The sequence below is a fragment of the Portunus trituberculatus genome, chromosome 22 (assembly GCF_017591435.1).
Source record: "Portunus trituberculatus isolate SZX2019 chromosome 22, ASM1759143v1, whole genome shotgun sequence".
Classification (NCBI taxonomy): domain Eukaryota; kingdom Metazoa; phylum Arthropoda; class Malacostraca; order Decapoda; family Portunidae; genus Portunus; species Portunus trituberculatus.
In genome coordinates this window covers 100,624-126,462 of record NC_059276.1, presented here as the reverse complement: position 1 = coordinate 126,462, position 25,839 = coordinate 100,624, and the positions used below count along the sequence as shown (strand labels likewise).

Sequence of the window (25,839 nt, the reverse complement as noted above, 5' to 3'; positions counted from 1 at the left end):
AAAGTTCTGTTTTAAAGCCAGAGCCGGCAAGGGCAGAGATGCTACATGTTCATAAGCCAAACGGGCTTCATCACATGACAGAAAAGTTACATAGCAGCGGTTAGATGGAAAGTCCTTATCATAAACAAGTCGAATGCGAAGAACCGTGCCATACACCTTGAGAAGTGAGTGCAAGGCGTGATAGGAAAATGATGGGTTAACATTTACCATCACAAGAGTCATATGCAGCAGAAATACGTCCCTCAGAAGAACTCCCAGAACAGGAGACTGCTGCGGGAGGCCCTTGTGGAGGGGAATCCTCCTTCCCACTCAGACCTGAAGATGACGTCTCGTGGGCCAGGTCAGCCACCTCACGAGAACCTGAATGTTTTTGTGTTTTCCCATAAAAAAAAAAGTTACACAAAAATTGGCTCCAGGGGCAAGGGAAACCACCTACTGGGACTACAATGGGAGGAGCACTGGCTGCCGTGGACGGGTACCTCGTCCCCATGCGGACCAGTCGTTTTAAAAAGGCCCCACATGATACGAATGTTTGTCCACGACAGAGCTAAAGCATCCCAAAGCATCCCAGCCCTTATTGGGCGATCCCTCCAGCGGGTGGCTCCGCTGGTCCACTGGCAGCCTACGTAGGAACCATTTAGTCTGGCCCCTCATTGGCGACCGTACTAGCATGGGTAGCCCTCTCCCCCTTGAAAGGGCAGAGCAGGGGCCTAAGCCCCCTCTAGCCTAGCTCGCCAGGTCACAGGGGCACGCAAGCCCCCCCACCACGACAAGGCGGTTCCCATCTGGGGGGAAGGGGTGTGTGCAAGGCTCAGGGAAGGGATTGGTACATGCTGGCATCATTACTAAATCCTCATTAGGCACGAGCGATACCAGAGTGTCTCCTCGCCTCGCTGGGCTGTTGTGATGCCGTGGAGGACGGCAGTCTGGTATGAGCTTGCACACTTTCAGCAGAAACAACCTGAGTGATGCGACTGCTGTAAAATATAGTGTTGGGGATCCTGTAGAGCGTCATACTCCCCGGTGAGCAGGCATAACCATAACAAAATTGGCGACCTCGCCGGGATCATAAACCAAGTGCTTTATAGTGGTGTAGTGTTTATTGTGTGGGATATTATTACTTATATTATTTTATTTTGGGTGAGAACGAGTCCCTATGAGCACCATGGAGGGAGTTACTGGCCTGTTCACCTCACCAGATGATGATGAGGGTGCGTGTGTGGGTGTGAGCTGGCAAGAGGCTAGCGGTGACTCACCATGTTGATATGAAGAGTCCTTGGCCGCACGGGGGGTTCAGTATGGATGCACTTATGTCTCATGATAACGGACGTGGCGGTCCCAGTGAAGGTGATATGGGACATATTAGCTCTGGCAGAAGTATCAGAAGCAAGGAAGGCTCCCGATGATCTAGTCCAGCAAGCAGTATTGCTAATAGTGTCCAGTCAGCTGCCAGACAGGAGGAACTGCGATTGATGCTGGAAATAAGGAAAATGGAGATAGAAGCAGAAAAGAGGCGAGAGTTAAAGAGATTAGCTGCTGAAGAGAGGTGAGAGTCAAACAGAATAGCTGCTGAGGAGAGACGAGACATTCAGAGACTAGCAGCAGAGGAGGCTAGAGAGATGGAAATGATGAGATTGGAGCTGGAGAGGGAAAAGACAGATAAAGATAGAGTGTTGGAGTGGGGGAGAATTCGCCATGTTGTATGTACGCCTGGAGTTATTGGACATACAGGAGGAGGAGGAGGAGAACAGAGTATAGAGCATACTTTAGTTCAGTCTCCAGCTAGTTCTTGAGTTTGATGAGGCTAAATTGGCTGAATTGTTTGTTCGCTTTGAGAGGAAGGCCAAGGAGTTTGCTTGGTCTCGAGAGATGGGTAGGCTTGGTCGCGAATAAGCTCAAGGGAAAAGCCTTGGAAGTTTATGACAAAATGTCAGCTGATGATCTGGATGATTATGAGAAGTTTAAGGCTGACATCTTGCGGGCATATGAGCTGCGACCAGAAGCCTATCGCTTGCAATTTAGAGGAAAGAGGAAGCGAGCTAGTGACTCCTACCTCGAGTGTGCTCGTTCATTGGAGCAAGTGTTTGAGAGATGGATTGCAAGCGAGGGTGTTGACTCTCTCGAGGCCCTGAAGGAGTTAGTAGTTATGGAGCAATTTATTGACATTGCTGATAAGGAGTTGGTACCTCTGTTGAGGGAGAAGAGGTTTAGGACTTTGAAGGAGGCTGCTACGTGAGCTGATGATTATGTGTTGGCCCACCGTCCTGTACAGCAGCCTGGGAGTTGGAATCGTAAGGAAGGTGGTCCTAGGGGAGGCCCAGGGAGTGGTGGCAGTTCTTCCTCGGGCTCTTCAGGCCATTTTAGACGATACACTGGATTTGGCAGTAAGATGGGTTTTGGAAAGCCCCCACCCCTCCTTCTTCTGCGAAGGATGGGGCGGCGAGGAAGGCGGCCCCCAAAACACCCAAGTAAAATTACCAGCCCACGTGCTATCACTGCCGAGCAAAAGGGCATTTTAATTTCAATTGGCCAAAGTTAGTAACAAATGAAACTCCCAAGTCCTCACAGAAGCCAGTTGCCTTGCTGGTGTGGCCAGACAAAGTTTGTAATGATCAGTTGACTGCTCCTTCAGTCTTTAGAGTTGAGAAGGCACGGCGTGTGCCTGAGTCATGTTTGAAAGAGGGAGAGCAGGTTGGCCCACCTGTCCATACCCCTGTTGCCACGCCCACTCTTACTAAAAATGGTGAGCTTGACTGGTGCTGTCCTTTCCTATGTGGAGGCACTGTTGAGATTGATGGCACAAAATATCCCATCACCGTACTGCGAGATACGGGTGCACAGCAGTCAGTGTGCCGTAATGTCACTGGAAAGGTGATATCTAGCCAAGCAGTGTTGTGTCGTGGACTTAACACTGTGGAGGACTTCGTGACGGCTGAGGTGACGCTGTCATGTCCCTTGTCACTGCTACGGCTCAGGTAGCAGTGGCAGACGAATTGCCAGTCGCAGGAGTGGACATCCTGCTTGGGAATGATTTGGCTGGTGGTCGTGTATGGATTCCAACCTCTGATGAGGGTGAAGTTGCTGAGGAGGTTGAGCAAGTGGTGCAGGACTCTGTGAATGTTGTTACCCGCTCTCAGGCCCGTCGGGCTGTGAGAGAGCCTGTTAGTACCCAGGAGGCTGCTAGCAGCCAGGTGGGATTGACTCCAGATGGGAGTAGCAGTGCTGAATCATGTGATGGAGCCAGTGTCGGGCTCACCAGTCAGTTCAGGTGTAGAGGTTGACAGTGACTGCGTGAAGTCACCTGTTAATGCACCGGACACGGCGGGAGTTGTTGCTGAGAGTGAGGATGGAGTGTTGAGTGTAGCTGAGTTATTTGATGGTTATCCTCACTCTGCAGAGCACTCCGGAGGGAGCATTCGTGCTGAGTTACTTCCTGGTGTGGAGGCTGAGGGCTCTGATGTTTAGCACAGGCCCCAGCCTGATGAGTCAGGCAGTTTGTTGGAAGTTGGCACCCAGGGTGGGAAGGCTTCCAGCTCTGCGGGGAGTTGGAAGTTTCTTCCCCTGTGGAGCATAGTGGAGGCAGGAGCGAGCTGTTCCCTTGCCTGGTAACTGCCTGACTAGTGATGATCCTTTTGAGGACTCACCGGATTACGTGGCAGGAGCGGAGCAGCCTGGGCCAGCTCTCCGTCCTCGATGCCGTGTGGGAAGTAGGGTTGCAGCGTTGCCTCAACCCCATGACCCTATAGTTCCCCTTTCTCTTACCCAGCTTGAGCCTGCAGAGCTCATTCGTAAGCAGCAAGAGGGCCCCCTTCTTTGCTCGAGTGGGTGAGGGAAGTAAGGAGTTGAAGGGCAGGAAGGAATTTGTTTTGCGCCACGGGGTGTTGTGTCGGAGATGGCAGGAGAGTGACAGTGGTGAATTACTGCAAACAGTTGTGCCGCATAAGCTGCAGGAGGTACTTGTGCTATTGGCACATGAGGGGCCCATGGCCAGACACCTGGGCATCTGGAAGACCATCGCTCACCTGCGTCGCAATTTTTGGTGGCCCAGCATGCCTAGAGAAGTAGCCACTATTCTTAAGTGCTGCCAAACTTGTCAATTGGTGGGCAAGCTTAATCAGACACCCCCTGTGGCGCCACTCCACCCCATCCCTGCTGTTGATCCTTCATTTACGAGGGTTTTGATTGATATAGTAGGTCCTCTGCCTGCTACCAGGGCTGGTCACAAGTATTTGTTGACCATAATGGATGTTACCACTCGGTACCCTGAGGTGATTCCCCTGAGAAGCACTCACTCTAAGGTGGTGCTGAAGGCTTTGTTGAATTTCTTTACACACTTTGGATTGCCAGCCAAGCTGCAGTCCAATCTGGGGACCAACTTTACTTCAAAGTTGTTTAAAGATACAATGACCGCGTGGGGTATCAAGCACATCGTGTCCAGTGCTTATCATCCGCAGTCTCAGGGAGCCCTGGAGAGACATCATCAAACCCTTAAGACCATGCTCAAGAGCTTTTGCATGGAGAGAGATAAGGATTGGGACGAGGGTGTCCCATATGTCTTATTTGCGGTGAGAGAAGCGCCCACTGAGTTCCTGGGTTTCTCACCCAATCAACTAGTGTTTGGACACCGAGTGCGTGGGCCGCTCGACGTAGTTCGGGAGGCTTGGTGTCAGCCGTCGCCTGAGCGCCCTGTCTCACTGCTTAAAAGCCTCATGAGCAGTCGAGAGAGATTGGCCAAGGCATTAGAGGTGGCGCAGGCCCACCTGTGTAAGGCCCAGCAGACTATGAAGGGGTATTATGACCGCAGGGCCGAGTATCGGAGTTTTGCCCCTGGAGATGAAGTGCTTGTGTTGTTACCACTTCAGGGCCAGCCGCTTGCTGCCCGCTATAGTGGCCCCTATGTTATAGAAAAGAAGGTGGGTGACCTCGACTACCTGGTGGTCACTCCTGACCGGCGCAAGAGGGCTCAGCTGTGTCATGTTAACATGCTGAAGCCCTATTTTCGTTCTACTAGCCAGAAGGGCTCTTTTAGTTCTGCCGTGCAAGAGGCATCTTCAGTTTTATTTTTCTGCCGGGAGGGAGAGGCACCAGAAGTTATTGGGCCTGAACCTGTCGTTCCTACGGGGCAGTGGGAACGGAATAGCTTCCATCTCTTGAAGGAGAAGGTTGAGCACTTACAAGGGGATCAGCAAGATGAGTTGCTTCGGCGACTGAGGAAGTACTCTTCTGTGTTCAGCAGTGTTCCGGGCAGGACTCAGTTGATAGAACATGATATTGATGTTGGGGACTCAGAGCCTGTCAAACTGCCCCCATACTGAGTAAATCCTATGAAGCAAGAATTGGTGGAGAAGGAGTTGGAGTACATGCTTGAGCATGGGCTCATTACTCGGACTTACAGTCAATGGAGTTCCCTAATCACCCTGCAGCCTAAGCCTGATAGCAAGGTCAGATTTTGTATTGACTTCAGGCGAGTGAATGCTCTAACCAAAGTAGGCACTTATCCCTTGCCCCGTGTAGATGACTCTGTGGACCGAATTGGGTCAGCTACCTTTATTACCAAATTGGACCTTGTCAAGGGGTACTGGCAGGTCCCATTGACAGAGCAGGCTAAGGAGATAGCGAGTTTTGTGGCCAACGGCGCTGTCTATCAGTGCCAAGTGATGCCCTATGGGCTGCGTAATGCCCCAGCCACATTCCAGCGTCTTATGGACCAAGTCACTGATGGCCTGACTCACTGCGTCGGTACATTGACGACGTTGTCATCTATGACACGACATGGGCTGAGCACCTGACTAATGTAGAGGCCCTCTTTGCACGACTCCAGGAAGCGGGATTAGTAGTCAACTTGGAGAAGTGTGAGTTTGTACAGGCTCGGGTGCAATACCTGGGTTATCGAGTGGGCCATGGTTACATCACCCCTCCTGAAGCCAAAGTAGAAGCGATTAGGCGGTTCCCCGCACCGACCTGTCGCCGTGCCTTGCAGAGATTCTTAGGAGTGGTAGGCTACTACCGCCGTTTTGTACCGGGGTATTCGACCCTCCTGGCACCCCTTACAGATCTCTTGCAAAAGGGTAAGAGGTGGACCTGGAGTGAAGACTGTGAGAGTGCCTTCCACCAAGTTAAGACCATTTTATGCGAGATGCCAGTGCTCCAGGCCCCTGACTTTTCAAAATCTTTTGCTCTCGCAGTGGATGCCAGTCAAGTGGGGGTAGGCACTGTCTTAATGCAGCCTCATGACCAGGGTGTTATTCACCCTGTGTTACTTCTCCAAGAAGTTTACTCCCGCCCAGAAAAACTATTCCATCATTGAGCAAGAGCTGCTTGCCATTTTGCTAGCTTTGCAGCATTTTGAAATTTACATCCCCGCTTATGGTCCCCAAGTAGTCATTTATTCAGATCATAGCCCCCTTCAGTTCATAGAAAAGTTTAAATTTAAAAATCAGCGTTTAACACGCTGGAGTCTTCTACTCCAAAAATACAATATTATTGTCAAACATATAAAAGGAGCAGACAACGTTGTGGGAGATTGTCTGTACCGGGACCATTCCCTTTAATCTGTTCCCTGCTTTAAAAAAATTTTTTGTAAATGTTTTGTTTCCAAAATGTTTTCTTTTAAGGTGGGCGTGTAAGGGGCACCACACTATTTCCCCTTTAATTTATTATTTCGTATTGTATGGCGGCCCCAGCACAGCCTCTTGCTGTTCTGCTGTGCGGCCACCCTCCCCCTTTTTGTTCCCGCCATCTCGCTGGGCCTGGCAAGCATCGCGTCAGTACTGAACCAGTCTTTAGCGGAAGTAGAAACGTGCTCTCTTGGGTTCTGGCAGAGGATTGAGACATGTTGCTAGGCTGTTCTGGGTGCTCAACAGTCTCGGTCTAGGAGTTATGCCCTCCTTTTTGAGTAGCTGGTTTGCTGCTGGTTAGGCTATGATGGTGTGGAGCAACGGGTTTGTTGTTCCAGGGTAAAGTGTAGCTGATTTTGCTGCATTTCCCGAGTTTTTGCGTTCGTCCCCTCTTGTTGAATGGCGACGCGGAGGGACGCTGTATTGTCTCGTCCCGATTATTGTTTTTTAGGTGGCCGTGGTCACCAGTGTGATTTGGTGGGCGGCTGTGTGCCACCACCATCGCTTTGTATAGTTTCTGTAGTATATTGAGTATAGTGGCCTTAGCCACACACACTGGTTGTCTGGTGGAAAGCTTCATGCTGTCTCCCAGTCGGCATGCAGTACTCGTCTGTATGACCTGTTAGCTACGAGTATCTTGACTCCCTGCGTGGCTGGTTGTCACCCGGAGTTGGTAGCTGGGCTTGTGTATACCACGGATGTGGAATATGCATCGTGTCTTGTAGTAAGCCGTAGGCACGTGGAGTCAGTCTTGACAGGTGCTGGCAAGCATCTGTTGCATTAAGTAATATAGTAATATACACTGTGCATCTTGTCCCAGTCTGTAGGCACTTACAGTCTGAGAACAAGACGTGTGGAGAAGCATTAATACTTCCGTGGGTGGAATTGTCCTTGTGGGTGGTTTTCTCTAAGGAGTATTAAGGTTTCGCCCTTAACACATAACTTATATACTATCTATAAATTCTACTTGATTTGGTACAGGAGGAGAAGGAGTTGCTAAGGATATTCCCAAGCAGTGAAGGAAGTTATACACTGCTGGCAACCTCTATTTCTGTAGTATTATTTGTCTACTACTAGGAGCTGGGTGTACAAGGCTCACGGAAGGGATTGGTACATGCTGGCGTCATTACCAAATCCTCATTAGGCACGAGTGATAACAGAGTATCTCGTCGCCTCTTAGGGCACTTGTGACGCCGTGAGGGAACAGCACTCTCTTAGAGTTTGCACATTTTCAGCAGAAAGAACATGAGTGTTGCGGCTGCTGTGAAATATGGTGTTGGGGACCCTGTGGAGCATCATACTCCCCGGTGAGCAGCAGTTAACTGTAACAAAAATTGGCGACCTCGCCAGGATCACAAACCAAGTGCTTTATAGTGGTGTAGTGTTTATTGTGTGGGGTATTATTACTTATATTATTTTATTTTTGTGAGAACAAGCCCATATGAGCACCATGGAAGGAGTTACTGGCCTGTTCACCTCACCAGTAGATGATGAGGGTGCATGTGCGGGTGTGAGCCGGCAAGAAGCTAGCGGTGACTCACCACGTTGGTATGATGAGTCGTTGGCCGCGCGTGGGGTCAGTGGGGACGCATGTATGTCTCATGATAACGGACATGGCAGGCCCAGTGAAGGTGATGTGGGACATATTAGCCCTGGCAAAAGTATTAGAAGCAGGGGAGGCTCCCGACGATCTAGTCCAGCAAGCAGTATTGCTGATAGTGTCCAGTCAGCTGCCAGACAGGAGGAACTGCGATTGAAGTTGGATATAAGGAAAATGGAGATAGAAGCAGAAGAGAGGCGAGAGTTAAAGAGACTAGCTGCTGAGGAGAGGGCTAGAGAGGCGGAAGAGAGACGAGAAATTCAGAGACTAGCAGCAGAGAAGGAGGCTAGAGAGATGGAAATGATGAGATTGGAGATGGAGAGGGAAAAGACAGATAATGATAGAGAGTTGGAGTGGGAGAGAACTCGCCATGCTGTAAGTACGCCTGGAGTTATTGGAGGTACAGGAGGAGGAGGAGAACAGAGTATAGAGCGTACTTTAGTTCAAAGTCTCCAGCTAGTTCCTGAGTTTGATGAGGCTAAAGTGGCTGAATGGTTTGTTCGCTTTGAGAGGAAAGCCAAGGAGTTTGCTTGGTCTCGGGAGAGATGGGTAGGCTTGGTCGCGAATAAGCTCAAGGGAAAAGCCTTGAAGTTTATGACAAAATGTCAGCTGATGATCTGGATGATTATGAGGAGTTTAAGGCTGACATCTTGCGGGCATATGAGCTGCGACCAGAAGCCTATCGCTTGCAATTTAGAGGAAAGAGGAAGCGAGCAAGTGACTCCTACCTCAAGTGTGCTCGTTCACTGGAGCAAGTGTTTGAGAGGTGGATTGCAAGCGAGGGTGTTGACTCTCTCGAGGCCCTGAAGGAGTTAGTAGTTATGGAGCAGTTCATTGACATTGCTGATAAGGAGCTGGTACCTCTGTTGAGGGAGAAGAGGTTTAGGACTTTGAAGGAGGCTGCTACATGGGCTGATGATTATGTGTTGGCCCACCGTCCTGTGCAGCAGCCTGGGAGTTGGAATCAAAGGAAGGTGGTCCTAAGGGAGGCCCAGGAGTGGTGGCAGTTCTTCCTCGGGCTCTCCAGGCCATTTTAGGCGATATACTGGATTTGGCAGTAAGATGGGTTTGGGAAAGCCCCAGGCCCCCACCCTCCTTCTTCTGCGAAGGATGGGACGGCGGGAAGGCGGCCCCAAAACACCCAAGTATGATTACCAGCCCACGTGCTATCACTGCTGAGAAAATGGGCATTTCAAGTTCAATTGCCCAAAGTTAGTAACAACTGAAATTCCCAAGTCCTCAGAGAAGCCGTTGCCTTGCTGGTGTGGCCAGACAAAGTTTGTAATGATCAGTTGATTGCTCCTTCAGGCTTTAGAGTGTAGAAAGCACGGTGTGTGCCTGAGTCGTCTTTGGAAGAGGGAGAGCAGGTTGACCCACCTGTCCCTAACCCTGTTGCCATGCCCGCTCTTACTAAAAATAGTGAGCTTGACTGATGCCATCCTTTCCTATGTGGAGGCACTGTTGAGATTGATGGCACAAAGTATCCCGTCATTGTACTGCAAGATACAGTGTTGTGTCGTGGACTTAACACTGTGGAGGAGTTCATGACGGCTGAGGTGACGCTGTCATGTCCCCTTGTCACTGCTACAGCTCAGGTAGCAGTGGCGGACGAATTGCCAGTCGCAGGAGTGGACTTCCTGCTTGGGAATGATTTGGCTGGTGGTCGTGTATGGATTCTAACCTCCGATGAGGGTGAGGTTGCTGAGGAGTCTGGGCAAGTGGTGCAGGACTCTGTGAATGTTGTTACCCACTCTCAGGCCTGTTGGGCTGAGAGAGAGAGAGCCTTTTACTACCCAGGAGGCTGCTAGCAGCACGTGGGATTGACTCCAGATGGGAGTAGCAGTGCTGATGTGGTGGAGCCAGCGTTGGGCTCACCATTAAGTTCAGGTGTAGAGGCTGACGGTGACGGCGTGGAGTCACCTGTTAATGCACCGGACTCGGCTGGAGTTGTTGCTGAGAGTGAGGACGTAATGTTGGGTGTAGCTGAGTTGTTTGATGGTTATCCTCACTCTGCAGAGCACTCCGGAGGGAGCACTTGTGCTGAGTTGCTTTCTGGTGTGGAGGCTGAGGGCTCTGATGTTCAGCACAGGCCCCAGCATGATGAGTCAGGCAGTTTGTTGGAAGTTGGCACCCAGGGTGGGGAGGCTTCCAGCTTTGCAGGGGAGTTGGAAGTTTCTTCCCCTGTGGAGCATAGTGGAGGCAGGGAGCGAGCTGTTCCCTTGCCTGGTGACTGCCTGGCTGGTGATGATCCTTCTGAGGACTCACTGAATTACATGGCAGGAGCGGAGCAGCCTGGGCCAGCTCTCCGTCCTCGATGCCGTGTGGGAAGTAGGGTTGCAGCGTTGCCTCAACCTCATGACCCCATAGTTCCCCTTTCTCTTACCCAGCTAGAGCCTGCAGGGAGGCGGTGGCGTAGTGGATAAGGTGGTGAGCGTGGGATCAGGCAGACGTTCACGCGTAGGTTCGAATCCCACCACGTACAGCCTTAAAACACTTTGCCATTTGTTGAGTGGTTTAAAGTTACCTACATGTCACCATGATACCCAGGCTCTAGGTGGTTACACTCAAGATGAGCTAATATGGGTACCACTATAAATAAAATTGCCTGCGTCACTAATGGGCGGAAGCTGAACAGTGCTTCCTATACACTCTTCTAGTGTGCCTACAGGCGCTATAGGCCTTACCGTAAAAAAAAAAAAAAAAAAAAAAAAAAAAAAAAAAAAAAGAGCTCATTCGTAAGCAGCAGGAGGACCCGGCGTTGGCCTCCTTCTTTGCTCGAGTGGGTGAGGGAAGTAAGGAGTTGGAGGGCAGGGAGAAGTTTGTTTTGCACCAAGGGGTGTTGTGTCGGATATGGCAGGAGAGTGACGGTGGTGAATTACTGCAAGTAGTTGTGCCGCATAAGCTGCGGGGGGCACTTGTGCTATTGGCACATGAGGGGCCCATGGCTGGACACCTGGCCATCCGGAAGACCGTCGCTCGCCTGCGTCGCAATTTTTGGTGGCCCAGCATGCCTGGAGAAGTAGCCACAATTCTCAAGTGCTGCCACACCTGTCAATTGGTGGGCAAGACTAATCAGACAACCCTTGTGGCACCTCTCCACCCCATCCCTGCTGTTGATCCTCCATTTACGAGGGCTTTGATTGATATAGTAGGTCCTCTGCCTGCAACCAGGGCTGGTCACAAGTATTTGTTAACCATAATGGATGTTACCACTCAGTACCCTGGAGCGATTCTCCTGAGAAGCACTCACTCTAAGCTGGTGCTGAAGGCTTTATTGAATTTCTTTACACACTTTGGATTGCCAGCTGAGCTGCAGTCCGATCAGGGGACCAATTTTACTTCAAAATTGTTTAAAGATGCAATGACCGAGTGGGGGATCAAGCACATCGTGTCCAGTGCTTATCATCAGCAGTCTCAGGGAGCCCTGGAGATACATCATCAAACCCTTAAGACCATGCTCAAGAGCTTTTGCTTTGAGAGAGATAAGGATTGGGACAAGGGTGTCCTCTATGTCTTATTTGCAGTGAGAGAAGTGCCCACTGAGTCCCTCGGTTTCTCACCCAATCAACTAGTGTTTGGACACCGAGTGCGTGGACCGCTCAACGTAGTTCAGTAGGCTTGGTGTCAGCCGTCGCCTGAGCCGTCTCACTGCTTAAAAGCCTCATGAGCAGTCGAGAGAGATTGGCCAAGGTATTAGAGGTGGTGCAGACCCACCTGTGTAAGGCCCAGCAGACTATGAAGGGGTATTATGATCGCAGGGCCGAGTATCGGAGTTTTGCCCCTGGAGATGAAGTGCTTGTGTTGTTACCACTTCAGGGCCAGCCGCTTCTTGCCCGCTATAGTGGCCCCTATGTTAAAGAAAAGAAGGTGGGTGACCTTGACTACCTGGTGGTCACTCCTGATCGGCGCAAGAGGGCTCAGCTGTGTCACGTTAACATGCTGAAGCCCTATTTTCATTCTACTAGCCAGAAGGGCTCTTTTAGTTCTGCCATGCATGAGGCATCTTCAGTTTTATTTTTCTGCTGGGAGGGAGAGGCCCAGAAGTTATTGGGCCTGAACCTGTCGTTCCTACGGGACAGTAGGAACGGAATAGCTTCCATCTCTTGAAAGAGAAGGTTGAGCACTTAGAAGGGTATCAGCAAGATGAGTTGCTTCGGCGGCTGAGGAAGTACTCTTCCGTGTTTAGCAGTGTTCCGGGCAGGACTCAGTTGATAGAACACGATATTGATGTTGGGGACTCGGAGCCTGTCAAACTGGCTGTCACCAGGAGTTGGTAGCTGGGCTTGTGTATACCACCGGATGTGGAATACGCATCATGTCTTGTAGTAAGACGTAGGCACAGGGAGTCAGTTTTAACAGGTGCTGGCAAGCATCTGTTGCATTAAGTAATATAGTAATATACACTGCACGTCTTGTCCCAGTCTGTAGGCACTTACAGTCTGAGAACAAGACATGTGGAGAAGCATTAATACTTCCGTAGAGAAGTGGGTGGAATTGTCCTTGTGGGTGGTTTTCTCTATGGAGTATTAAGGCTTCGCCCTTAACACATAACTTATATACTATTTATAAATTCTACTTGGTCTGGTACAAGAGGAGAAGGAATTACTAAGGAGATTCCCTAGCAGTGGGGGAAGTTATACACTGCTGGCAACTTCTATTTCTGTAGTATTATTTGTCTACTACTAAGGGCTGGGTGTGCAAGGCTCAGGGAAGGGATTAGTACACGCTGGCATCATTACCAAATCCTCATTAGGCACGAGTGATAACAGAGTATCTCGTCGCCTCTCAGGGCAGCGTGAGGGAACAGCAGTCTATTAGAGTTTGCACATTTTCAGCAGAAAGAACCTGAGTGTTGCGGCTGCTGTGAAATATAGTGTTGGGGACCCTGTGGAGTGTCATACTCCCGGTGAGCAGCAGTTAACCGTAACAATATATATATATATATATATATATATATATATATATATATATATATATATATATATATATATATATATATATATATATGTATATATATATATCTATATATATATATATATATATATATATATATATATATATATATATATATATATTATATATATACAGGCAACCCCGTTTAACGAAGGTTCACACAACGAAATTTCGTTATAACGAAGGTTTCATTTACTACCATCTGCTCGTTTAACAAACACCAAACTCGCTTTAACGAAGTTTTATCCAGGTAATTTTTTTTCCAAATTTGAAAGCCCCACTGTATCATGCAAGCTGACAGGCTTTTGAATACATCAGGAGCTGCTGGTACTAAGGCCTGCCTCAGGAGAAATCCTGAGACACCTTTAGAATAAAGATCAAGATCAAGCCTCTCGTGGACAACACAGGCTCTGCCGATACAAAGGCCTGACTCAGAAGAAATTCTGTGTAACCTGTAGCATCAAGATCAAGATCAAGATCACACGCACCACTCACTGCCCAGTCAAAACATAACAGCGTCACCAGCAGCTCATCTTCCTTAGTTCAACTTACCACCAAAACGCCCTGCAATGTGGCCTAACGTTCCTAAGAAGACCAGGAAGTGTCTTACTCTCGAAATGAAGCTGGGTATTATTCACAGACAAGAGAAAGGCCAGAAAACTAATAACATTGCTTCCCACCATGGCTTGACTCCATCTACTGTCTACTATTTTCAAGTCAAGAGACTCTATTAAGAAGGCTAGTGAGACCTCATCTTCCTTGCAAGCTACAAGAACCACCAGAACTCGTGACTCTACAATAGATAAAATGGAAAGCCTTGTGAAAATGTGGTACATAAGTTTTGTATGCGGTACCATGATGCGCACTTTGTTTACATTCCACAGGTTGCCGGTTAGTGTATTTCCGTTTCACTCTCCTCCCTTCATAAAGTTAAGATCATCAACATTATAAAGTTACGTACATACATACATTAGTGTACATTATAATGACTTAAAGTAAACTACCTAAATGTTTAACTTCATAATTTTTACTTTCATTAAACCTTTTACTGTACTATGATGCACTTTCGCTTTGTTTACTCTCAATGGAAGTTCAAATCAGGGGTTAAACTTGTTATAATCGGTTCGCTTAACGAAGTTTCACTTAACGAAGTGTTTTTTAGGAACGTAACCCCTTCGTTAAACGGGGGTTGCCTGTATATATATATATGTGGCAATACTCCCCTTAATGAACGTTCGTTTAACGAATTTCCGGTTTAATGTACTATATAAAGTTTGAGCAAAAAGTCCGCATAACGTTCAACCACATCTGTTTTAGCGAATTTTCTGGGTTTGAATTTGCCAGGTGAGGGACCGAACGCGGTAGCTTCGCTGTGATTGGCTGGCTCCCCGCCTCTGTCTCTAGCGCTCCTGAAGCTGGATCCATGATTCTTTAACCCGTAAACTGCGGCATTCACATTCAGAGGGTGTCTCCTGGTGCGGCTAAATCAGCGAACGATTGACTTTCACTGAAAGATATATACTTTATAAAGATGTGTCACAGATACTTCATTTCACAATTCTGTAACTCAAAATTTACTGTAGCTACCATATTTCTAAGTATTTTTCGCCACAAAATGGATTTCTGGCAGGATCTGGAGGCATTGTGGAGAGCGGGATGGGAGGGGGGAGGTAGGGGGAGGAGGCAGGGAGGATACACACAGACCGCTTATTGCCACTGTTCGTCGACGGGACAGTGTTTTCAACGCTCGAATGTTCTCTCTCTCTCTCTCTCTCTCTCTCTCTCTCTCTCTCTCTCTCTCTCTCTCTCTCTCTCTTGCTTGCTTCAAGAGAAATAAATGATAAAACAAAAGTATTTTATTTCTATAATGGCAATTTCCGTATAAGTAATATTCTTTCCATTATTCTGACACTAATATTTTGAATCGCAAATGAAGTAAATGGCATCAAAGTATATTGAGTAAACAACATACATATGGAATGGATAAATTGGTCAAGTAAAATGCATATGCACTGGTTATTGTTCTAGCCCCTATTGTTTTACATTTTTTCTCTCTCTCTCTCTCTCTCTCTCTCTCTCTCTCTCTCTCTCTCTCTCTCTCTCTCTCTCTCTCTCACTTTGTTCAAAATAAATAAGTGAAACTAAAATACTACTCTTTGCTTGGTTCACAATAAATAAAGTAACGAAATATTAGTTCCGTGTAAGCCACAATAACATACATATCATACTATATATCTGTGTGTGTGTGTGTGTGTGTGTGTGTGTGAGAGAGAGAGAGAGAGAGAGAGAGAGAGAGAGAGAGAGAGAGAGAGAGAGAGAGATGAGTCATGTCTCATGACGCGCGATGCGGCCGGGCCGACACGTCTGACAGTGTTACAAACGTCTAGTGAAGATGGTCTTGTTTCCATAATCTTATTCGCTTTATCTCTTTTCTATTGTACAAAAACAACTTCTATACTACTACATTATAGCTTCCTCTTACCATACATGAGACTCAATCTCTAATATCTATGAAAGGAATGCAATGTCGACTAAATAAAATAAAAACATAGTGTTTCATTGTTTTCCTTTATAAATATGATATAAATAACCAAATTCTTATTAGAAGGATATAAATTACTAAAAGAAAGGTTATTAGAACACAAAAAATAATTTCAAAGAAATATGAATCACGGGAACTTTATGGTGCCTGTTTAAAAAGAGCGCTTCCAGAAGGCGTACAGCAGTTTGCCGCCAAGCCACCCAGAAGGCGTACAGCAGTTTTCGGGTTAACAACGTCAGAGCAGCCTCTTGAAGCGAAATGGCATCCATGAACGCTTGGAGGGACAGTGACAAGGTTGCTATCAGGTTGCTCTGAGGTTGCTGGGAACACCACCTCTCCAGATGGTGTTAGTGTCTTATATATGCATTTATGTTCACAAAACATTTCTATTAGCTTTTTACAAACCTTGCTCCCAAGAAAGGATTGTTTTGTAATGCATAAAGTGAAATCTTACATGGAATACCAAAAAACAAAGCAGGGATGAGATAAGCCACAGACTAAGCGGGAGACTCGCGGCCACTCAGCTGCTTCTTCTTCTTCTTGTGACTCTTTTGCTTGCGTGTTACTTTCATCATGATGTTTATGTTTTCACTCCTCTATTGCCTGCTATAATAGACATGATAACTTAGTATTCATATACGCTCATGCCACAAGGATAACCTTGACTCCATGGCACTGAGTGATAGTGAATTACTAATGAAATACCGCAGTATTTCATTAATAATTCACTATCACTCAGTGTCACGGAGTTGAGGTTATCCTCATGGCATGAACGTGTATGAATACTAAGATATGATATCCATTGTAGCAGGCAATGGAGGAGTGGAAACAAATATCATGGGGAAAGACAACACGCAGGCTAAGGTTCACAAGAAGAAGAAGAAGCGCCAAGTCACCGCGTCTCCGCTCGTCTGTGGCTCATCTCATCTCTGCTTTATTTTTTGGTATTCCTTTAAGATTTCACTTTATGTATTACAGAACAATCCTTTCTTAGGGGCAAAGTTTGTAAAAAGCTAATAGAAATTTGTAAAAAGCTAATAGAAATGTTTTGTGAACATAAATGCGAAAATGTGAGAGAATTTGGACGTAGCTCCTCTAACTTCCAATGACTCATATGACATCATAAAAGTAGTGGTACACCGGTGTCCCAATATGCTGCCAAACGTATATATATATATATATATATATATATATGGTTTTTTTTTCTTTAACCCATATAGTATGTTGGGGACTAGCCCAGAATGCATCCCCCTTATTTCCATTATTTCCTATGTAAAAATTAAGTCCGCTTAACGAATTTTCGTTCTACGAACAGCTTTGACACCCTCTATCCTCTTCGTTAAGCGGAGTATTACTGTATACAGTAATACTCTGCTTAACGAACGTTTGTTTAACGAATTTCTGGTTTAACGTACTATATAAAGTTAGATAAAAAAATCCGCATAACGTACAACCACATCCATTTTAGCAAATTTTCTGGGTTTGAATTTGCTGGGTGAGGAACTGAACGCGGTAGTTTCGCTGTGATTGGCTGGTTCCCCACCTCTGTCTCTAGCGCTCCTGGAGCTGGATCCAAGATTCTTTAACAACGTCAGAGCAACCTCTTGCAGCGAAATGGCATCCATGAACGCTTGGAGGGACGGTAACAAGGTTGCTTTCAGGTTGCTCTGGGGTTGCTGGGAACATCACCTCTGGAGGTGGTGTTACTGTCTTATATATGCATCTATGTTCACAAAACAACATTTCTATTAGCTTTTTACAAACTTTGCACCAAGAAAGGATTGTTTTGTAATACATAAAATGAAATCTTACATGGAATACCAAAAAATAAAGCAGAGATGAGATGAGCCACAGACGAAGCTGGAAACTCGCAGCCACTCTTCTTCTTGTGACCCTTTTGCTTGCATGTTACTTTCATCATGATGTTTACGTTTTCACTCCTCTATTGCCTGCTATAATCGATATCATATCTTAGTATTTATATATATTCATGCCACGAGGATAACCTTGACTCCTTGGCACTGAGTGATAGTGAATTACTAATGAAATACCGTGGTACAGTAATACTCCACTTAACGAACAGGATAGGGGGTGTCAAAGCTGTTCGTAGAGCAAAAATTCGTTAAGCGGACGTAATTTTCCCATAGGAAATAGGGGGGGGGATGCATTCTGGGCTGATCCCCAACATACCACATGGGTTAAAAAAAAAAAAAAAATTATATATACGTTTGGCAGCACATTGGGCCACCGGTGTACCACTACTTTTATGATGTCATATGTGTCATTGAAGTTAGAGAAGCTACGTACAAATTCTCTCACATTTTCGCATTTATGTTCACAAAACAACATTTCTATTAGCTTTTTGCAAACCTTGCCCCAAAGAAAGGATTGTTTTGTAATGCATAAAGTGAAATCTTACATGGAATACCAAAAAATAAAGCAGAGATGAGATGAGCCACAGACGAAATGGGAGACTCGCGGCGACTCGGCCGCTTCTTATTCTTGTGACTCTTTTAAACTGCGTGATGTCTTTCCTCATGATATTTGTTTCCACTCCTCTATTACCTGCTATAATGGATATCATATCTTAGTATTCATATACACTCATGCCACGAGGATAACCTAGACTCTGTGGCACTAAGTGATAGTGAATTATTAATGAAATACCGCGGTATTTCATTAATATATATATATATATATATATATATATATATATATATATATATATATATATATATATATATATATATATATATATCTTATCATGTCCATATTCATCATTCCTAAACCTATGAGTGTTCCATGTTGTGGTTAATAAATAAGTTTTTATTAAAATGTGATCTATTATTTGTTTCGATAGCAATCAAGTGCATTCATAACATTGTTTCGATAGCATTCTAGTGCATAAGTTGACTTTCAGTATCCTTCTGCCATGTCTATATCATACATCAATAAAAGTTCATTTGGTATTTGCTCTCTTTGCTCTTGCATGCTTGGCAAATTCATTCTTGTCTCCACTCAAGATGAGTATGAATTGCACAAGAGTTGTTGCAAGGTCATGATATTCCGCTAAGATTTAAGCAATATTCATATTTGTCTACTATTATTTTTTCAATTATTTTTTAAGTGATGTCTATGAATTATGATATAATATAAATCAAGCTGAATGTGGGACTAAAGATAGCAGGATTGACAGTCTCAAAGCCTGTAGATACCTGGTCTTACTGTACTTTATACATAATTGCTCTCTTTCAGCAGATCGCTATCGCTTATCTGCCTGATTTCTTTCACAATACATGTCACAGAAAGAATATTTCGTCAATACTAGAAACTAGTGATACATAAATCACAGGTAAAATTCCTCCTGCAAGATTTATCTGCAAGATTTATCAGTTTCACCAGCTTCATACAAAGAAGACATGCTAGGCAGCTGGGTTGCTGGTGCAGTCAGTGTGTAGTGAGAGGATTGTATCATTTTATATTTTGGAGCTTGCAGGCACTCTTCAAGTAACACAACTTAACACTGCATTGTAGCCATTGCAAGAGGTGTATTGAAGTCAGACTTGGAATTGTAAGGGTAGTAATACTGAATTTTTGTCTATGAATTTTACATGCCATATCACCACTGTGATCCTAAATGGAGGTTTTTTGAAGTGTATGAGTGGTTTGAGAGAGACTGTTTTACATGGAAGTGTGACATAAGTGGTAGTGTGGAGTGTAAGAGTGTATTATAGAACATTATTACAGTGGGAAGGAATGTGATCATTTGAATCAGCTGTAGGCAGCCATACTAAGTACAGCCTTGGTCCACTGGAATAAATTTGAATTGAAGACCTCTCGTGGCATCCATTGACATCCAATTACCAAACATGTTGATCAAACTGGACAACAACAATTTGTGTCTAGACAAGAAGAGATTCTCAAATGCCTTTTCTGCTCACATAGACTACTATACATTATGGTAAGTATTGTTACGCCACTGGCCCCCTTCACTGCAGTCTCCCCACTGTCTCTTCATCCACAAGCGGCAAGGCAGGGGAGGCCGAGGAGAGCTCATGTAACACTTCACCTGTGTGGGCCATATGGAGGCCCGACACAGGACTTATCCAAGGTTCCCCGTAGGCTGTTGGCGAGAAAACACTCCCATTGAAGCACCTGGCTGATGTACTGTGCCCCTAACCTTACTCTATCCTTATGGTGGGTTGGCCAGGCAGCGTGCAGTGCCTTCCGCTAGCAACGCCCTAAGCTAGTAGACAGCATGGACTAGAGTACACAACTCGAACGGTATAAGCTTCCCTTAGGTGCTTGCGTCTTTCTAACTCAGGTGACAAGGCCAGGTTTCTTTGGTTGTCCTCCCTGCATGGTTTATTTGCCAAACTCAGTCCTAAGCGATATCTAGTCCTTTTAGGCTATTCAAGAGGCAGTGAGGATCAGAAAAAACCTACCTTCTCCAAATCTGTTTATTGCAAAGACAATTTGGTATATACATGTTGGGACTAAACACCTCCTACCACCTTCCCACATATAACAGTGCCAAGTGGCGTTTCCTTCCTCTTTTAAATATGAACTATACACTAATCATAATGACAATACCCAGCCAAAAGTTTATTCATTGGTAATAAAAACAAAAGTTTATTCATCGGTAATAAAAACAATCAAAGAAACTTCCATAAAACAAATAAATAATCCTGGTTAGAAGGGAAAAAATTTTCCCTTTCCACAACCCAATGCTGTACTTACAGGTTTCTATAAATGAGGAGTGGGTTAACTTAAACGCCTCTTACGTAACACTGCCTCCCTACGCAAAGAAAGCCAACCTGGTTTATCACACAACAAATAAAAAAACACTACAAAAAAATGGAGACATGGACATAAGAACATTACATTACATAATCTTTGTGACACCTCAGCTTTCTCTTGTTCCTCCTGAGCATGTCGTTGTTACCAGCCTCCTTAACGTTACTCTCACTGCTCTGGCAGCTCTCAACGTCACTGTCATCATCTTGGCAATGTCCAGTTCTTGGTTCATGGCAAGACACTCCACCCTGCTGTTCACTCGTCTCATACTCAGGATCACCTCCAAGGAATCAAAGGTACTTCCTGGCCAAGTACCTTTAACTTTCTCTCTCGCGGGACCCAAACTTGCTCCCACACACGTGAGGAAGTCAATCCCCAGCAAATAAGGGTCTTCCAAGGCAGTGATGATGACTGGCAACCCTTCCAGCACACCTCCCATGCCGATGTTCATCATAACGGGGCCCCACATAGTCTTTATCTGACAAGGTAATCACCATCCAGGTTTTCCCCACACCACACCCGTCACGGTCAAATCCTTCCAAGTGTTTGTGGGGATGGTCAACTTTTATCACCTTTTCCTGCCCGGGACTGCATTCACCATGGCACCACTTTATGAAGTTCTGGTAGGCAAACCCAGGGAGTTAGTTTTGGGTTCCTTGCAAGCACAGACCTTCCGGGAGGCGAAACTCTCTCTCGCCTCAGCAATCCTTCTTGCTTATCCAGTCCCTGGTAAGCCTCTCCTTGTCACCACGGATGCTAGCAATATCGGGATTGGCGCTGTTTTGGAACAAGTCATCCATGGACAGCCACGCCCTCTGAGTTTCTTCAGTCGCAAACTTTGTGGAGCTGAAATACACTACTCTACCTATGACAGAGAGCTACTCACTGTCCACCAGGCTGTCTGCCACTTCCATCACTTCCTGGAGGGTGCCACTTTCACTGTACAGACAGATCACATGCCTTTACTAGGCCGTCAGATGCCTGGTCCCAGTGGCATCGTCGTCACCTCTCAGCCATAGCAGAGTTCAACTGAACCTTCCTGCACCTGCTGCAAGAGGAACCCTGTGGCTGAAGCCCTCTCCAGAATTGCAATAGACGCAGTTCAACTGGGCCTCAACTATGCTCATCTTGCCACGGAACAGCTACGAGACCCTGAGACAGCAGCAGCAAGAACATCGCTCACAGTCCTGCAGTGGGAGGATGTGCCCCTTCCTGGTTCCGACCTGACCATCCTCTGTGACATCAGTACTGGGCGGCCATGCCTGTGGATACCAGCTTCTCTTAGCCGTCACGTTTTCCACCTCATCCACAGTCTGTCACATCCTTCACGGCGAGTGACTACACGACTGTTGACGAAGAAATCTATATGGCACAGTATCTCCCACGATACCGGGGATTGGGTTTGATCCTGCACTTCCTGCCAGAAATCCAAAGTTCATCGTCACACAGAGTCAGGCACTGGTTCCTTCTACCAGCCACAGAGGCGTTTCGCCCACATCCAAGTGGATGTCGTGGACTCGTGGGTCCTCTTCCGTCATCATCTAGGCATCATTACCTGTTCACCGTGGTCAACCACTCAACTAGGTAGCCAGAGGCCATCCCCATGGTTGACACCACCTTGGTGTCCTGCACTGCCGCCCTGCTCTCCAGGTGGATCTCCAGGTTTGGCGTCCCAGAGCATATTATGTCTGACCGCAGCACCACCTTCACATCACAGTTATGTATGTCCTTGGGGCAGCTGATGGGCACCTCGGTCCACCATACAACAGCTTACAACCCTAAAGCCAACGGCATGGTGGAACGTCTCCATAGAACCCTCAAAGTGGCCCTGATGTCAGGTTGCACCAACTCTACGTGGTTTTCACAGTTACCTTGGGTCCTCCTTGGTCTTCGGACTGCTCCAAAAGAGGGCCTCAACGTCACCGTTGCCAAAATGGTGTTTGGTGATCCCCTCATGCAGCCTGGCAAATTCTTCCCTGACGCCCCTACAACCACCGATATCAGCCACCTCAGAGGTATCATGGGGCAATTCGCTCCATGTAAGCAGACCTACAAATCCACTGGCCAACGGTATGTACCTAGAGATTTATTTAAAACTAAACATGTCTTTCTTCACAGCTATGGCACACACCACCCCTCACCCCTCCCTATTCTGGCCCCTACGAGGTTGTCATGAGAAAGAAAAAGGCTTTCTTATTGTGTATTAAGGGCAGCAGCGACTGGATCTTCATCGACCGCCTGAAACCAGTGTACCTTCACTTTTCACTTTCCACTGAGGGAGGGAGTATTGTGGCAACCTAGCGCCACAAACACGATCATGAGGCCCAGGTCAGGAGCCACGCTGGACGGTGATTGGCGCTTCCTACCGTTGTGTGATCCGGAAACATGGGGACGTGGAAGTAGCATGGCCAACCCAGGATCGGATCACAAAGTGCATGACAAGGACCATGCTGTACACTGATTGGTTGCTGATGTATGCACTTGATCCAGGTGAAGTTCATAAATAGGGGTATTTGTTACCAATAAATCAGATCACTCTGAGCCATCATCGTGTTTACTTGTCTCTCCTTGCTGGACCTGAACGCTTGTAGTGACCACTCGCTACAAACATACACGTGGATGTCTGCCAGATCCCACACTCATTACCTTGTCCACTATGCCATCACCCCTTTAGTTCCCACAGAGACCATGTGTCAGATTAGTTAGGGTAGTGGTAGGAGTGGTTGGTGACTGATGTTCATAATGTACCTGTTAATGTAAAGGCATTGTCAACCAATAAAGCAGAGAAAATGAATACTTTTTGTCACCAAAAATTTATTTTAAATGGTGTGTAACTGGTACTTGTGACCAATATACTGGTGCCACAGCTCCAATATAGTGGTGGTGGCCTCGGTACAATGGTGGCAGCAAAAATTAGTGCCCCAGTATAGCAATTAGTGGCATGTCTCCCACCCCTCCACACATATTATATTATTTAAATTTAATTATTATTTTTTTTTCTACTTTTCACATTTTCCATGTTTCAATACCAAACAAAACAGTGGCCACCATTATTCCCTCATACTTATGAAAATTGGTGGTAAATATATAGTTGTTTCAGATGCCATTGCCAAAAAATTAAAATGTTAAAGCATATAAAGCACCTGTTTTATATAATTACTGCAATGTATTATGTAACACCTCCATCTAGAGTCTAGACAGTGTAGTGTCTCCTGCTGACTGCTGCACCAAGCATTCTCATTCTTCTTCAAGAAACTCCCACTTTTGTTGATGGTCAGTCAACAAAATTTAACTTCAACTTTAAATCATATTACACGTGATTTCCAACCAACTCTCTCTCTCTCTCTCTCTCTCTCTCTCTCTCTCTCTCTCTCTTTCTCTCTCAGAACTTCTTCAATAACTTCAGAGTTCTCATTTAGTATTACTCATATGGTTTCTATGATGCAATCAATAATCAAGAACTTATAGCAAAGATATGTAACAAGAGAAGCCTGAATGTCTGGTGAGAAGAGCAGAGAGAGAAGAGGATGCAAAGAGGAAGTTGCATCTTATCTAAATAACAAATACTCACCTGATCCTCATCCCAAAGTGATATCCGTTGAGTTTCTTTCATTGTAGCTTGTATTTTCTTTACTTCCTGAAATAGTGAAAAAAAAAAAATAAGTAAACAACTTTCATGATATGATTGGTAAAGGAGTTTCAAAGGTATCTGCCAACAGAAATTACCTTTCCACTTAACCCTCCTATTGTGTTATTGCTAAGTTTGCTTAATCTTTATAAAGAGGCTTAAGACAGTAGACTTTGTAGAACAATGTTAAGAACTTGGGCAAGGACAGAGAAATTAGCAACTTTTTATACTAATTTCCAGAATTTATACTACTTTCATTTTTTTTTGTTCGAGGGAAAAGCCAGCCATGAGCAACAAAAATAATAAAAATAATAAAAAAAAAGCCCACTTAGTTGCCAGCCCCTTACAGGTCTGAAAAAGCTAGCCAAAAGACAGGGACAAATGTCTTTTTGAAACCTCCTCCTTAAAAGAAGTCAAGTCAAAGGAAGTTTGAAATACCAAAGCAGAGCTAACCGGAGAAAGGTATGAAAGATTGAGAGTACTGCTTAACTCTTGCATTAGAAAGTTGGAGAGAATAGGGGTGAGAGGAAGAAGAAAGCCTTGAGCAATGAGGCCACAGGAGAAAGGGAAGCAAGATCAGAAGAGTAGTTAGCATGAAAATAGTGGTACAAGATAGCAAAAGGTGCACCATTTTGGCAGTGACAAAGAGGCTGAAGATAGTCAGTCAGAGGAGGGGAGTTGATGACATGAAAAGCTTTTGCTTCTATCTTATCTAATAAAACTGTGTGAGTGGAATCCTCACAAACATGCAAAGAATAATCCATACAAAGACGAATATGGCCCTTGTATAGAGTTAGCAGTTGGAAGAGTGAGATGAGTATAGGGCAGACCAAGGATATTCAGTGTAGGGGGGACAATTGAGTGCCATTGAAGGTTGTGTCAAGTTGATAGGAGGAGGAATTGAGTTTTTGAGGCATTAAACACTACTAAGTTTTCTCTTTCCCAATCAAAAATCTTATAAAGATCAGAAGTCAGGCATTCTGTGGCATCCCTGTGTGATCTGTTGATTTCCCAGAGTTGTTCGTCTCTGAAAAGATGTGGAAAGGTGTAGTGTTGGGTGTAATAGCAAACATGCAATTGAACATTCCCTTCATTAGCAGTCTACTTTAGGATCTCTCATTTGCAATGACTCTGGATTGAAATGCACACAAACTATCTCTCCCTTGCTCAGATATCTATTCCATCGTCAAATCTATAATTGCTCTACTTGCCACACATTTCAATTCCTTTTTGGAATTCACAATGTTGTGTACACTCAGAAGTTGCACCACATTTGGAAAGGTTTGCTAAAGAATACTTTGACCCTGGAAAAAATATCTGCTAGATGCACAAAATGAAGATACTTATAAAGAAACACTCTGCTGTGTTAGGCCCTTCAGTAATTTATAGCTGATAATATAATTGCAAGTTCAGGTGTGACTCCCTCATCCATCTATCCTTTCTTCAACTCTCCCTTTATCTTTCCCCCTTCTTGCCCCTCCACTTCCTCTACTTCTGCTTCTTCCTTCTCCAATTCTTCCTCTTTTCATCTCATCTTTTCTTCTCAATTTCCTCTTCCTTCTGCTCCTGCTCTGTTCCATTTTCCCTCCTCTTCATCCTCTCTCTCCACCAGCCCCTTCACTCCGATCAGGAAAGATGCCAAATGAGGAACTAAGCATCAGCTATATCTTAATGGCATACAATCACTTCAACTTAAAAGACG

The 25,839-nt window shown here is 45.7% G+C and overlaps 1 protein-coding gene across 15 annotated transcripts in view; it reads right to left on the bottom strand.

Moving 5' to 3' along the window:
* The window catches only part of LOC123507349 (ankyrin repeat and zinc finger domain-containing protein 1-like), a 360,722-nt gene that overhangs the window by 303,146 nt on the left and 31,737 nt on the right, over positions 1 to 25,839 (bottom strand). For 7 of the 15 annotated variants that reach the window (XM_045260133.1, XM_045260125.1, XM_045260118.1 and 4 more), the window contains exon 2: positions 24,081 to 24,146. The exons of 3 other annotated variants lie outside the window; for them this stretch is intronic. In XM_045260133.1, the coding sequence (XP_045116068.1) occupies positions 24,081 to 24,146 (66 nt within the window). Of the gene's footprint in view, positions 1 to 1,256; positions 1,453 to 19,653; positions 19,836 to 24,080; positions 24,149 to 25,839 lie in introns of those variants that run through there. 5 more of the 15 variants (XM_045260131.1, XM_045260129.1, XM_045260120.1 and 2 more) reach the window with 5 other exon arrangements.